Raw genomic sequence first — 15,391 nt, 5'->3', positions numbered from 1 at the left:
GGCAACATTGCTTCATTCTGGCGCGCACAAGCAGCCCACGCCGCGCACTCGGATTGTGCGACATCGTTACAACTTTTTGAGGGTTGTGGACTTTTGCGGTTGCAGACAAGTGGCAAGGCGCTATTACAATAATATAGGTACTGAGGCGTCCCATACTGTTGCTGTTCAATTTAATTGATAGTATTATATCAGACAGTTGATACCAGTGCGTTGAATTTTTAAAAAGTGCGTAATTTTGATTATTCAATCGACATTTTGCAGGACAAAGGTGAAAAATGTCGGACGATAAAAAGGTAGCATTTTCTAACCTCAAAATCGGCATTTTGTTGTGCGTTTTTACAAGTGAGCATTATTCATCGTATTTTACAGGACTCTAAAGAATCTGAACACATAAACTTGAAGGTGTTGGGTCAGGACAACGGCGTTGTGCAGTTTAAAATTAAGAAACACACTCCTTTAAGGAAGTTGATGAACGCCTATTGCGATCGAGCGGTATGTTTACGTACTTTTATTTCACAAATTATTAACTACTAAATTTCACGTCGATTGCACATTTTGATTGAATAACCAATATTACAGGGGCTGGCAATCGCAGCAGTGCGATTTAGATTTGATGGCCAACCCATTCATGAACTTGACACCCCAGCAACATTAGAAATGGAAGAAGGTGATACAATAGAAGTGTATCAACAGCAAACAGGCGGTGGACTTTGATTTAGTTCTTAATTATTTTTTATACAAATTAAATTAAAAATGCTAAAATATTGTCTTCAATACTTTCGAGTAGATAAGTTTTTTTATCTTTTCAAGATAGTTTGTAATTAAGAAATAAGAATTAAACAGATTTCAATTTTCTTGTTTCACTTCAATATTGTTTAGTCATATAAATATTTCACAGATAATAAAAAATGTATATTGCAAGTGTCAAAACATTCATTATTTTTATTTATAACTTATAGTTACATTAGCCATTTCTGTTTTAATTACATTTAAAAAATAAAGATTAATATTGTGAAAATAATGTTCATCTTCTTTAACTGGCTAATCCAGCCTTTTGTCGGCAAAGTGCCATAAGTGCTCTAAGCATAAATTGTCGTCTAGACAATTGTCGAACTTGTTTCAAGAAAGCATCCAAATCAATGATACTACTTCTTAATCCTTCAGCTAGATAATAAATTGCATCTTCAATTGCTGCCTCCTCCACAAAAGCATTCAACATTCTGTAAATAAAAAGTTTTTTATAGTGTTATTTTTTGGTTTCAGTTTTTTAGAAGTTGTATATTTAATTTAATTGATACTAACTGTTTGTATAGAGGTGCAACTGTAGTAACAGCTTCATCAACGTCAATCGATTGATTATCAGAGAGCTTATTTACTTCTATTTCTAATTCAGTTTCTTTATCTTGTAGGATTTTGACATTCTTTTCCAATTCTGATTTTTCTTTTTGAAACTTGGTAAATAACTCTGTCAAACGAGCAGAACCATTGGATAATTCTTGTTGGGTTCGTCGTAAAGTTTCCAGTTCAGCTTGTAATTGTGAAAATTGTTCTCGAAGTCGCCGTCTCAATTTATCTCCTATAGCTGACAAAAGTGAAGCTCTTATATGTTCTTCAGTAATTGTTCCAGTACCTCCACTTGAACTTGTAGGTACTGGTGTAGACTGGAAGTTTTATTGAATTTCTCAAAACAATTTTCTGCATTATTAATATTTAGACAGAACATATTAAGTTAGTAGAAGTAAACAAAAATCTTAGTTTTGTAATGGCAAAAGTAATGCAATATCAAGCATCTATTATATCAGACTGAAAGTATTTTTTATATTAGTAGAAGTATGTTATTTTATATACTTACTGCAGGATATGGAGGGTTATTATATCCACCAGCACAATATCCGGACATAAGATAATTTGGAGTTGAACCTGGAAATGGATAGTTTGGGTATGGCAAATCACTTGAAGAATACCCATGTTGGGACTGAGCTGAAAATCCTCCCTGAGGTAAAACTGGTATAGATGGCATCATAGCTACAGTTAAAAATAAATTATTATTTAAGATTGCATATTCATTGGTATAATTAAAATGCTCAAATAGTATTTACGTTGTTTTGGATAAGGCGGTGAGTTCATTAAGTTATGTGATATTATTGGTTCAGTTTTTGGTTTTGCATAGACAGGTGGATGCTCTCCAAAAGTTATTATCATCACTTGAATTAAACCACCCAAGTCTGACTTGAACTATAGATCAAGTATTATTTACTATTCAGATAGAAATAAAAACTTATCATGAATGAATTATGATTCATTCTTGTACTTACAGGAGTCCACTCATGTAAATATGGCAAGTAAATTTTACCATTGTGATCAACAAAATTACTAACTTTAATACTCATTTCCGATGTTGGTGTGACATAACACATTGGAGCATTATTGGGATGAGTATCCATCAACCATATACAAATTGGTATATGGTAAGTGCTACCTGTCAAATATAACCGCAATAAGTATTTTATTTGCAGATTTTAAAAAAGCATATTTTTACCTTTATAAACTACAGGTATAGTGCCTTGCAAATTAATCAATTCTTTTCGAGATCCATCATTGAATACTGAAAGAATTAGACATGAAATATTGTAGACCATAACACATTTAATTTGTTCATTTCTTACTAAATGGTTCCACTTTCCAATGTAAGCTCCGATAATGTTCTAGTGCTTGAAACAGATCTTTTCGTGTAGCTTCTGGATTATTATACTAAAATAACATGGTTAATTTAATAAATTTGTCAACTAATATAGATATGTGAGATTTATTTTTACTAATTTTTACTTTAGATAGAAATTGTTTTATTTTTGATTCATCGACGTGATTCATTTTCACCATTGGTTCAGCTTTTGACGTAAAAAGAGATGAGACAGAAAATTTTAATTTCCTTTGTTGCATATATATATAGGATAGAGTGTAAAAAAATTAATGGGACGCCCAAGTTGTAGCCTTAATGGATGCGCACTATGACCCTAACACGAAGTTTTTTGAATATAGTAGATAATAACAATGAACTTTTAATACCATACGACTCGATAAAATTCAATAAACCACAAAAGTATAAGTTTTCTAAGACATTTTCGTAGACTGCTCTTATCTTGATCAAAAGTTATGTGAATTGTATGTATAATATGTATATATATATACTCAAGTATTACATACATACATATATACGATGGATATGTCAAGTACCGAAGTGAAGTATGCTGTGAACAACAGAAAGAAGCATGAAAACAGCTGAATTATAAAACAATACGAAATTTGAAAAATATATATACGAATAACTTTAACTTTGTATAAATTTGATTTGTATGAGTATTATAAATATTTATTAATATTAATATTTAAATTTAATATTCGTTTAATTAGAATATTTTTTTAAATTTTATGACCAACTGTCAACAAATTTAAAAGTCTTTATAATGTTATTATGCAAAATATACACATATTTCAATAATGTCTTATAAATAGTATATTTTAAGTTTGTATAATAAACAGAAATTTCAGATTGCTCATTTTTAATGCATTTCAAAATGTAACGGTTTTATCAATTCGTGGAAAATTACCACGAAATTTGACTCTAGAGTAAGAGTCTTGAGACTTTTCTTCACAGAGTGCTGTATATTCGGCAAAATTTTACGGCATTTAAGTGTACGTTTTCATTATCATTTCTACGTACTTGTTAAAACTTGTTACATAGAGCTTGAAGATAGAAATTGTGAAGGTTTACTGTTTTAGCACAAAAAATATTCTCTTTATAATTCATTTCATTGAAGAAATCATCATGCCAAAAGTAAAAAGTAAATTGAGTCAAAAGAGGAATTACAATTCAGACAGCAATGATTCAGGTAGTAGTTGGATAGATGAAGATAAATCAAAATTAGTTATTGATGATTCCAATAATGTAAATCGTTGGATTGGTATGCTAAATGAAAGTGGTAAGTTTTAATAATAATATAGCTGATTGAATTATTTGCCACAATCACCTTTTTTACACAGAAATCAGATTCGATTAGCTACTTCACATCAATTAATTTCTTATTTAGCTAATGCGTTTTTTACTCTAATTAAAATCTGAATTAACAATTTTAATGTAAAATAATAGATGTATTAAATTAAGAATACCTAATTTTTAGAAAATGTGAATGCAACATTTCTCACAATTTTGAAAGAAATTGAAGAAAATATTATAGAACGTATTGATATTTTCCAAAAAGATCTTGTATCCAAAATTGAAATGAAATTCAATTCAAAACCACAAACAGTTTTTAAAAGTACTAATATAAAAGAACTTTTAAATGAACTAGGAGTATCATTTCCATTTAAAGATGTCAAGTCATTTGAGGCTTTTGATAATGATCTTGAAAGCGATTCCAACAAAATGGATGCACTGGTAATTTAGTTATATGAATTATTTATATAATACAATCAATGACAAATTTTTTTTATATTAGAGGGAGTTATTTTTACAACATATTGATGGTATGTCTTCAATATCAAAGGATGTTTATATGCTCATGAAGTTTGTCTTAGCAGAATCTGTAATAATTCATTATACATGTACCGGAAAAAGATTTAAAGGACATCAGAAAAAAAATTTCAGTTCAACCAATCTCTATCTGTGTATGGAAGGTAAGAAAGAATATTATTTATTAAGTACCAGCTTTTGTTGTAAATTAAAGTCTTTTTTTATTTAATAACTATTCCAGATGTTCTAACACATAAGCATAAAAAACCAGCAACTACTTTGCAACTTAACACAGTATTCAGTAACTATTTTGCTAGAATCAATTTTAAAAATAAACCAGTCAGGTTGGAGATCAATGCAGAAGAATAAAAATAAATTTAATACTTAGTAATTTTTAGTTTTAATACTTAAAAATCTTTTAGTTTCAATACTTTAGTAATTCAATCACATTTGAAAATTGTAAATAACTGATAATAGGTAACTTCAACTTCTTATTTTTAATATCATGTTAGTTCATAAGCAGTTTGGGCAGGTAAAGAAATTAAAAATAACAAAATGCTTAAGTTGTAAGATGTATTCATATCGAACCTGTTCCATTTCTTGTACAAAAAATTAAAAATTTTCAAAATACCTAACTAACTTTATGAAATATAGATAAAATTCGATGCAAAATATACATTTATCATAATCGTTACAATCTGTACACCAAAAGTAACAGCCATATACAAAATAATATTGGTAACTAAATAAATATATCACATCTTCACATTCATACAGCGTTTACAATAAATGTTCTACCTTATATTTCATTTGAAAAATTTTAATTTTAAAAGTCATTGTTTCAATTCAATAATTGAATGAATAAACAAAGAATCAGTCAGCATGATTAATAATTATGGGCAATTTATATATTCAAAATGGATACTATTGCAAATGTTCTGAAAGAATTGTTCATCAAACAGTTTTGTCAATATAGCATAGATTGAGATGCTATTTGCAACATTTCTCAAACGTTGCTAATTTAAGAATTGCAAGAATATATTTATGTGTATACATTTAAACTTACTTATATATCTTTATCAGTGAAAAAAATGTATTATTATTTTAATTCATATAAAAATTTTTGAAATGTACAAATTATCATTGTATCAGTTTTATATTTATAATAGTTATAGATTTCAATTTCCTATACATTTTTCTCAGTAAAGTACCTGAATTTTGAACTTACATTTTGCTTTGTTAATTCAAACGGAATATAAATATGCATCTAATTTTGTTTTGGCATTTGGTGGTGATGTAAAAGGTGAAAACCAAGCAATTGAAAACCGTCCAAAAACTGCTTGAATAGATTTCCATTTGCTATTTCGTTCCCAACGAGCTTCTTCTTTTTTCAGCTGTTCTATACCCTAAAATCATTTTAATAATTTTAAATATGACTGTTATATTAAAATTATACTTTACATTAAAATCATGGTACTTACAGTTTCATCATTCCATATAGCTTGTAATTGTGTTCCCAACATCACTGCAGTAAATATAGCGAAAAGAAGAGCTTCAAAAGTTAAAAATAATAGTAGAACTACTGTAGCTGGAGGACTAAAGGTTGTACAATCACGCCATTCTTGCCTCACGCAAGTTGTAAATTGTTGTATGCATAAAAATAGTGATTGTAATGAAATTCCAGCTATGTAAAACTGAAATAAACAGTAATTAAAAATGAAAAAAAAATTCAAATGTTTAGTTATTTAATGATGATTTTTAAAGTTTTACCGTAAATAGGACAAAGTACTTCTGGTTATTCTCTCCTACACAGTTATTAACCCAAGGGCAGTGGTGATCCATTTTCCTTATGCATCTTTGACAAACTGAACAGTGATGTGCTCTTTCAGGTTTGATAGAACAACACTTTGGACATTTAAAAATAACTTGACCTTCTCTAAATCCCATTTGCTGTATCATTTCTTTTGTTGCATTTCCTTTAGGCACTGCACCCTTTTAAATTATACAAAAATGAGAAAAATAAGAATTTATTATTATTTGATACAAAGTTTTTACTTACTGGATCTGTAAACATTGTTTTTAAATGTGAAGTAAATGCCAAAAAAGTCAATGTCTGAAATAATGCCATGTTGAAACTTGAATATAAGGTATTGATAGTAGGTATGAGAATTACTGCCATCACAACAAATTCAGCATAGATAATCAACAACCATGTCAAAATGGCACAAATTATTCCACATATATCCTGTACATTTTTAATAATTTTAATAAGAAATATATCTATGTGATCTATTAAAATAAGGACAGTTTATAAATATTTGTTTACCTTAATACACCATAATGTTCCACCACAACATCGGTTATATATATCCCTTTCTTTATGAAATGGAGTATATTCATAATCCATATTGTTAAAAAATTTATCTGGGTCTGATGAAAGTTTTTTAACAAAAGTTTAACAGTAGTACAGATGAAAAGTTTGACATAGTTATAACTATTTTAAAATCAGACGCTATAAATAAATTAAGAATAGTTAATAATTGTTATTAAAATCACGTAATTTTCGAACAAGCTTTTTACTTTATTAATTGTAATCTGATAAGGAGTAATTTAATTTTTTTCTGCTTTAATTAATTAAAACAGCACTAATTTCTAACCTAGTCTATATTTAAACTTACTTATCAACATTCTATTCATTCTTACTGCTTAAAAACAATGTTAAAGTTTGTTGTAGTTTTAGATGTTCCATTATTTTTAGCATATAAAAAGAAGCATTTTTAGATAGTCAACAAAAAATCTAAAGGTCCTATAAGAGGTAACAAGAAATCAGCTGTTCAGGTCATCGTTCTATACTTAGGCGTTTAATTCGACTATCAAAAGTGTTTACTTTCCCATTGAGGATTTTTTAATGAATTGTTAGTGAATAATCCATCTTTCTTTGTTATTAATTTAAATTAAATTTTTACTAATTTTTTTACACATGTGTATAACACAGTTGAGTGTTAGTAGTTATTACACGCTACGCACGTCCGTGCAGAATGCAACTTTATACAAGCAGACGGAAACTTGACAGAGAAAAAGAGAAAAATCGATGTGATTTTAATTTAGATAAACTCTAGATATTGAAATATTGAAATAACTTCTGAGTAGATTATTATTTTTAATATTATGTGACAATTTGATTGAAGTTCGTGAAGCAGTAAGTAATAGCAGTAAAAAATGTATTAAATCTATAAACAAACGTTTTCTAAATCGCTATCATATGATACAGAGTCTTGTAGGTTAATTTGATAAATAAATTATCTTTGCCAATTTGCAATCTTATTTTGCAATCTGTTATATAAATAGCTATGAAAATTAATGTCTCCATGTATCTCTTATTGTAATATTATTAGTAACAATGTTAGTTTTTCATAAAATACCTTTTTTCTTTTAGAAATTTTGTATTATTATAAACTGTGATCATTTTTAATTTTTATTTGCAGGTCATTGGAAACATGATAAAAATTTTAACGAAGATAAAAAGTGTTTCAACTTTCTGATATGATGTATTGCTGAACTATATGTAGATATCATGTTAAATATAAAAGGATATCAGTTTCTGACATCAGAAAGTCTTTATTATTTGTAGAAAAACAAATATTTCTACAATGCCTTTTCGACTTCGATTGGCTCGTACAAGACCAGCAATACGGTTTCTTCAAAGTATAGCACTGAAATTTTGGGCTTTATCTGGAGCATATTTATTATTATGCTTCCTTTGTTATTGGATGTATGGAAGCATTCTAGCATTTTTTCTACTTTGTTTTGCTACTTTAGGTTAGTGTATTTTATAAATATATAAATTTTAACAACAAAATGTATTTATATATAAAAATGAACCTTAATATGTTTAGGAGTTTTGTATAATACTGAAGATCGTCTTTTATACTATCCAAAGTTACCTTGTAATTCTCGAATTTATGTACCAGCTCCATCTTTGCATAATTTGCCTTATGTCAGTATATACACAAAATCTATTGATGGAATTACACTTCATATGTTTTTTATTCCTCAACCAGAACCAATAATGAAAAAAGCTCCAACATTATTATTTCTCCATGGTAATGCTGGAAATATGGGTCACAGGTAACAGCAAATATTTAAAATATTGTAATAGATCAGAAAGTAAACTTTGAAAAAAAGATTACTAATAAAATTGTTATTTTCAGACTAGAAAACGTCAAGGGCTTATACAACAATATTCAATGTAATATCCTTATGATAGAGTATAGAGGGTATGGACTTTCTGATGGAGCTCCATCAGAAGAAGGTTTATACATGGATGCGCGAGCTGGGATTGAATATTTATATTCTAGAAATGATATAAACATAAATGAAATTATTGTTTTTGGACGATCATTAGGTATGTAAAAATTCTGATGTTTTAACAGTTTATCAAAGAAATAACTAACAAAATCCTGTTATTACTAGGTGGAGCTGTTGCTATTGATATAGCTATGAAAGATGATATTTCCCAACGAATTTGGTGCCTTATTGTAGAAAATACTTTTACAAGTATACCAGACATGGCCACAATATTAATTAAGTTTAAAATATTGCAGTATCTTCCATTATTTTGTTACAAAAATAAGGTATAAATTTAACTATTTCATCTTAACAAGAATTAAAATGATGAATAATTAACATTTAATAAATTTTTTTTAGTTTCTGTCATTGAACAAAATTCAATCTTTGACAGTGCCTGCGCTTTTTATTTCTGGGAGACAAGACAAACTAGTTCCACCTAAAATGATGGATAAACTTTTTGAGGCATGTGGGAGTTCATTCAAAAGAAAAGTTCAGATACTTGATGGCACTCACAATGAAACATGGAACAAATCAGGCTATTATCACCAAATAGCTACATTCCTTGACGAAATAAGAAAAAGTCCTCCACCGCGAACGGCATCGAAACCATGGCATATCGACGAGGTTTGATTGTCTATAAAATTAAATGATTCCATTTTTTGATGGACTTATGCAGTTACTTTAATGATAATTATTTTTAAGAATTGTACAAATGATTATCAAGAAATCAAGTCAGTAACCATAAATTTTGCTAAAACGATTTTATATTAAATATAAGCATTTTTATGTAATTTTGTTTGTTCCCAATTCGTTACTTATACATTAAGCTTACTACATATAGATACACATACACACACACGCGCGCGCACACACACATACACAAATATTTTATGCAAAATAATTTTATTCAATACTGACTTTTTTATAAGAACATTCAAATAGTTTATTTCTAATTTGTGATACTAAACGACAAATTAAGTAGTAATTTCATATTCGTTTATAAATGTAAGTAAAAGCATTATACAAATTTCAAAATCTGCTTTAAGTAACTAGAAAATCTTGAACTATAATTTAATTAAATGTCTAATTTTTCTCCAAAGTTATATGTTAAATACTTTAAGTAATAAATATTCTATTTAAGGCTGTAACAAAGGCAAGCATATAAGTAGTTTAAAAAGAATACTTATGCATGTATGCATGTATAGAACTACTGTGATTTAGTTAGCACAAATAAAAAGACTTATGTGGACATATATCTTCCAAGAATCTCAATTTCGTTTATACTTCAATATAAATAGTAAATGTCAATTGAAAAATGAACTTAAACAAAGAAATACACAAAGTTTACATTGCTTCAATAGCGACTGGTTCTCATAATGTATACAAATAATAAATTTAAGAAAGACGAATTTATAACGTAACAAGCGTTTTACAGACCACAGAAGCTTACAATGTTTTTGTGTTTTGTTTGAATAATAGATATTGTATGGTATTTTTAGTTTCAAGTATTCTAGTTGTAATAACTTTGAATTCCTACGGCAGTTTCTTCAACGTCTTTCTGTAGCAGAACAATTTTATTAAGATTATAGGAAAAATTGAAATACTTATGAATTTAAAGTCTAATATATTGCTGAATATTTACATACGGGTTATTTTGGCATAATAAAAGTTCATGTATAACGTATCATTTTTCAAGTAACTATTATTTTAAATCATTCAGTTATACTCTCGTATTCTATTACCTCGCAAGTTTACATTTTATAATAAGTATCATTAGCAAAATACTCTTTGTTTCCATAAACGAAAATCGAGTGAATTTGGTTGTATAATTTGAAGTAAAGTCTACAATTATGTCGTTATACGCAATCCACATTAGATTAAGAAAATGAATTTTATATAAGAATAAAAAAGATCGTTTATAAAAACACAAAATTTTGTTCTAATTAATTCCAAATATGAAGATCCATTATAAATGTAAATGTGATTATTAAAATCGTCGATTGATTCTTGTTCGACGTAAAGCAAGCCTCTTTGCCGTGATTATTCCCGTGACTACCAAAAGGAGAAGAACTATTACAGCCACGATAAGAACTACAACCATACCATCACTGGTATGCAATGTTATTGAATTATAACCGCTACCCAATATTGCTGAAGGTTCAACAATCATTCTAGAAGATTGTAGCGACGATTTTTCGCAGAAAACTTGGTTTTTCCACTTGTGCCAATGCACCATTCTCATTCCTCGAAAATCTTCTGGAGCCATGCATCTATATAATTTTGAATTGCATTAAGTGGATTAAAAGAAATATTACTTTAAGATACGATGCATTACCTTAAATCTAGAAGTAATGCTGGTCGTTTAAAATATAGCCATGGTACGAAGTCATCCAACATCCATTGTAATGAACAATTGCAATTGAATGGATTCCCTTCCAAGTCAACTCCAAATTCAGTGGATTTCAACTTAGAATCAAACATTTTTTTAGGTAGGTAGGAAAACTGATTATTTTTTAAATCCAACTGAAATAAAATATTTATTAAAATTTAATGCTAATTTTGTTTGTAGTAAAATGTATTTTATTTATGAACATTTACTACTTACGAAGCATAGATTTAATCCTTTTAAAGTATTTTCATGTATATCAGAAAGGTTGTTGTTAGCCAAGGTTAAATTTACGCAATGATTGGAATTTTTGTTTAATTTTCGAAAAGCTTTCTCGTGAATCTGCGTTAAATGGTTGATGTTCCGGATTATCAAAGATTTTATGTCTAAATTCGAATAAAACTCTATTTTTTGTAGAGGATTCTCACTCAAAATCAAATTTTCTAAAGCTGGATAGTTTTTATTATTCAAAGCTGGGGGTATAATTTCAAAGTTGTTGAAAGACAAATCTACAGTTTTCAAATAAAAAAATGGTGTGTCGGGTAAATTTTTTAATAAATTTCCGCTTATATTTAAATATTTCAATTCCGTCAGTTCACTAGTAAAATTGTCAAAATTACGAATCTTATTATATTCAAGATTTAAGGTTTGAATTTTTCCCAAATTGTTAGGGAAAGTAGTAAGAGAATTAAATCCAACATCTAAACATGTTAAGTTATCAGGAAATTTTTTTTTTTCTAAAACCTCAATCGCGTTGTGGCTCAAATTCAGTGTTATTAATTGTGTCAAAAATTTAAAGTTTTCATCGTACAAATTAAAATAATTGCAAGAAAGATCCAAGTGTCGTAGTTGAGTCAGTAAAGTTAAAGTTCCATTTATTGAGTCACTCAAATTATTGTGAGACATTCTCAAATCATGTAACTGTGGGTATGATTTTTGAAATTCAAAATCTAAATCGTCAATAGCATTATTGCTCAAATCTAGTACTTCTAATGATGGTAAATAAAATGATTGAATCGTTTTGATTTTATTATTTGATAAATCCAACACTTTTAAATTATTTAAGTTTTTAAAAACGCTACTCTTGATTTCTTGAAGATGATTATGTGACAAGTTTAAAATTTTTAAGTATTTAGAAGTCTCAAACATATCTGCAACTATGTAAGTAATACTAGTTTCTGATAAATCAAGAGCTCCAAGAGTCCCATTGTATTCAGCAGATACAAGGCCAAATCGTATAATATTGATACTGGTGAAATTAATTTTGTTACAGTTTATAGAAATAGTTGTATCACCTAAACAAAAAAAAAATAAGTTTTACATTGTTTAAATTTGACAATAATCTTTTGGAGATATTAAACATCTTATGTAATAATGTTAATTTATTTCTTGTTTAATGACATTTTTGTCAAATATAAAAGTAACAAATATTTGACACTAATTTTATTGATATTAAGAGTAAAAAGAAAAAGAATCGATTGTTACATTTTTTTATAATGTATTAATATAAACAATATTATCAATAACTTAATATCACATACGAATAGTATTTTAATGACTAAAAATTATAATTTACTTTACAAAAATATGTCTTAAGAATATTATAAAACCATTTTAAACATGTTATACCTGTTGAAGAACACAAGCAAATTTGACAAACATCAGCATATGAATTTTGAACTACAAATGTAATTACAAAGTAAAGTAACAAGAAATTTGATTTACAGAAGATTTCCATATTTGACACTTTTACAGCACAGTTGCTTCAATAGATGTGAACAGTACTTTTAGAAGCTCACTCACTCTTGATAAGATAATGATGTCATCCAGGTAATTTCAACTGACTTTCATTGTTTCCTTATCAATTTGACTCTACAAACGTTATCAGTCCAGTATGGTGTGAAATGAATGATTTTACTGTGAATTTGTGATATGCATCATAGTTATGCCGATTGTAAATAAATATTGATTTATTATTTATTCATAAATCTTAAAACATAAATATCAATAGTTTTCTTTTTTAATTTCAATATGTTAAACAGATTTAAGGGATGAAATTTTAAGATTTTTTAAGAAAGTTCATCAATGTTGTTTGCTTCTTTTTTGCTTGAGCCTCTATTGGTTTCGGCTTCTGAGGTTCTTTTGTTTTAATTTCAACTTCTTCATTATCACTGACTGCTTCATAAATGTGAATTCTTTTTGTAACAAAGAAACCTTCTTCATCTTTGAAAGTTTTATCAATAATTTTTCTAACCATTCTTTTACCATTTTCTCTTTTTTCAGCTGGAGGAGATGGTGATCTTTTGACCATAACTTTAGGATGTATTTCTTCAACTTCCATTTCTTCTTTTTCATCAGCACTCTCTCCAGATTCATTTTCACTAGAATCTAACACTAAAATTCGTTTACGTTTTGATTCTTTTTCTTGACTGCGGTGTCTCTTTTTACCTCTTGATTCAGATTTAGATTTTGGTTTTGATTTTTCAATTTTTTCTTCTGTTTTTGTAATCTTCTTAGATTTTTCAATTTTTTCTTCTGTTTTTGTAATCTTTTTAGATTTTTCTTCAACTTGAAACAGTCTATTTTCCTTTTCTTGCATTTTCTTTTTTTCTTTTTCTTGATCTTGACTTTTGTTTGACTTTCCTTTTTCTTTAGACAACTTTTCATCAGTTTCTTTGGGTAAGTTCTTATCAGTTTTGTTAGATGACACTTTTTTATCTTTTTCAGTTGTATCTAAATAATTAATTTCCCTATTTTTTGGAGAATCAATAGATTTGTTTGGTGCTGTTTGGGGCTTATTTGGAACTTTTCCAAAAAGATTATTGAATCCACATTGTTTGGATTGAATTGGTTTCTTGGATGTTTTGTTATTTGATTTATTCAGAGGAGACTTTTTCTTTCCTTGTACCATTGTTGTTTCTGAATGTGCCTTTTCTTTTTCTTCTAATTTTTCTTTTTCTTCTAATTTTTCTTTTGCTTCTAATTTTTCTTTTTCTTTTGCTTCAACTTTTTTATTACATTGCTTTATGGATGTGTCAGTTGGAAAAAGCTCAATCTTTTTATCTACAGGTTTTTCAGCAACTTTATTGGTAGCAGTTGAAGATTTAACAGACTTACTTTCTTCTTTTCTAACATTTCCAATGTAACGTAAACTTTCAATTTCATCATCATTCCTTACATATTCCTCATTACATTTAATTGCACTGTAACGCAAATCACTTTTACCAACTAAAGCTAAAAGCTCAATATCTGGCAATGATTTCTGAATGCTGTATAAATGTTCACAGTCAATTTTAACAAACTTTGACTTCACGAAATCTAATTCAGATTCTTTTACAACTACTACGCGAAAAGAACCATCTTCCAATCGGCCAACTAACAGAAGAGTAGCAAGTATTTTTTCTTTGCTTTTGTATTTATTCCAATACTGTTTTAAAATATCTTTGGCTAGATTAATATGGATTTCAAATTCTTTGCTTAGCCACTTGTAGGTAACCTAAAAATTAGGATTCTCAAGTATTCATTGCATCGAAATGATACATTAATTAAAAGACTACTTATAACTATTTTATATTTATATAGGGTTATCGACATGTTTTAAATATTACATTATTTTCATTCAGTTTTGGACTTATTATAAATAGCTCAATTATCCATCATTCCTTAAGTTAATCAGAATGGTGGATGACTGAAATGTTAACAAAAAATCCATAACTGTAAAAGACTAATTTAATATTTGGAGATGAGTCACATTACATTCCTGTAATGTGGCACTCTTACATTCTTAACTATACATCTTAACTATATATCTGTACATCTTACATTCTTAACTATAAGAAATGGAGGTTAAATAAACCGAAAATAAAATTTTACATACCAGTTTGTCATCGTCATGGATAAAAGATTTTAATGCATCTTCATAATCACTCAAGGCCATTTTTTCCGAAAGAAAAATAAAACAAATATATTATAAAAACGATTTTACATACGTTACTTTTCGATATTTGATATTTAATTCACGTTGTTCACGCGAATGCGAACTAAGAAAACAATATATGTAAACGTAAAGTGAAAACGCGCGAAGCGCGAGTTTGGAGTTTATCACTAGCGGCACCTACCTAATATCAAGCGGGGGATTTTTATGG

At 28.0% G+C, this 15,391-nt stretch overlaps 6 protein-coding genes across 7 annotated transcripts; 2 read left to right on the top strand and 4 right to left on the bottom strand.

The window, feature by feature from the left end:
* Positions 1-22: 22 nt before the first annotated feature.
* LOC131665033 (small ubiquitin-related modifier 3-like) lies at positions 23-727 on the top strand. Of its 2 annotated transcripts, XM_058936636.1 has the most exons (4): positions 23-137; positions 262-293; positions 370-492; positions 580-727. In XM_058936636.1, the coding sequence occupies exons 2-4, from the start codon at positions 276-278 to the stop codon at positions 712-714; spliced, it is 276 nt and encodes a 91-aa protein (XP_058792619.1). In that variant the 5' UTR covers positions 23-137; positions 262-275; the 3' UTR covers positions 715-727. The 2 variants fall into 2 exon arrangements, with proteins under 2 accessions (XP_058792619.1, XP_058792610.1); XM_058936627.1 differs by having other exon boundaries at positions 56-293.
* Positions 728-1,011: 284 nt separating this feature from the next.
* Positions 1,012-3,150, bottom strand: LOC131665024 (tumor susceptibility gene 101 protein). Its single transcript, XM_058936615.1, has 8 exons — positions 2,827-3,150; positions 2,667-2,751; positions 2,540-2,605; positions 2,316-2,479; positions 2,100-2,235; positions 1,853-2,025; positions 1,303-1,661; positions 1,012-1,220 (listed from the first exon to the last, which is right to left on the bottom strand). Exons 1-8 carry the CDS (start codon positions 2,938-2,940, stop codon positions 1,034-1,036), a joined length of 1,284 nt encoding a protein of 427 aa, XP_058792598.1. The 5' UTR covers positions 2,941-3,150; the 3' UTR covers positions 1,012-1,033.
* A 1,973-nt stretch (positions 3,151-5,123) lies between these two features.
* Positions 5,124-7,505, bottom strand: LOC131666220 (palmitoyltransferase ZDHHC3). Its single transcript, XM_058938695.1, has 6 exons — positions 7,189-7,505; positions 6,837-7,022; positions 6,570-6,755; positions 6,281-6,502; positions 5,992-6,204; positions 5,124-5,916 (listed from the first exon to the last, which is right to left on the bottom strand). The coding sequence occupies exons 2-6, from the start codon at positions 6,915-6,917 to the stop codon at positions 5,755-5,757; spliced, it is 864 nt and encodes a 287-aa protein (XP_058794678.1). The 5' UTR covers positions 6,918-7,022; positions 7,189-7,505; the 3' UTR covers positions 5,124-5,754.
* Positions 7,506-8,159: 654 nt separating this feature from the next.
* On the top strand, positions 8,160-10,155 carry LOC131666217 (protein ABHD13). The gene is made up of 5 exons (XM_058938681.1): positions 8,160-8,329; positions 8,407-8,638; positions 8,722-8,915; positions 8,984-9,144; positions 9,218-10,155. Exons 1-5 carry the CDS (start codon positions 8,161-8,163, stop codon positions 9,488-9,490), a joined length of 1,029 nt encoding a protein of 342 aa, XP_058794664.1. The 5' UTR covers position 8,160; the 3' UTR covers positions 9,491-10,155.
* Positions 10,156-10,236: 81 nt separating this feature from the next.
* LOC131666206 (insulin-like growth factor-binding protein complex acid labile subunit) lies at positions 10,237-13,005 on the bottom strand. Its single transcript, XM_058938653.1, has 4 exons — positions 12,876-13,005; positions 11,466-12,541; positions 11,196-11,383; positions 10,237-11,130 (listed from the first exon to the last, which is right to left on the bottom strand). The coding sequence occupies exons 1-4, from the start codon at positions 12,982-12,984 to the stop codon at positions 10,848-10,850; spliced, it is 1,656 nt and encodes a 551-aa protein (XP_058794636.1). The 5' UTR covers positions 12,985-13,005; the 3' UTR covers positions 10,237-10,847.
* LOC131666213 (DNA polymerase delta subunit 3-like) lies at positions 12,669-15,318 on the bottom strand. The gene is made up of 2 exons (XM_058938666.1): positions 15,124-15,318; positions 12,669-14,742 (listed from the first exon to the last, which is right to left on the bottom strand). Exons 1-2 carry the CDS (start codon positions 15,181-15,183, stop codon positions 13,306-13,308), a joined length of 1,497 nt encoding a protein of 498 aa, XP_058794649.1. The 5' UTR covers positions 15,184-15,318; the 3' UTR covers positions 12,669-13,305.
* Positions 15,319-15,391: the final 73 nt, after the last annotated feature.

This window comes from Phymastichus coffea, unplaced genomic scaffold (genome assembly GCF_024137745.1).
Source record: "Phymastichus coffea isolate CEN01 unplaced genomic scaffold, Cenicafe_Pcof_1.1 PCOF00003, whole genome shotgun sequence".
In the NCBI taxonomy this organism is placed as follows: domain Eukaryota; kingdom Metazoa; phylum Arthropoda; class Insecta; order Hymenoptera; family Eulophidae; genus Phymastichus; species Phymastichus coffea.
This window is presented reverse-complemented; position numbering and strand designations above follow the sequence as displayed.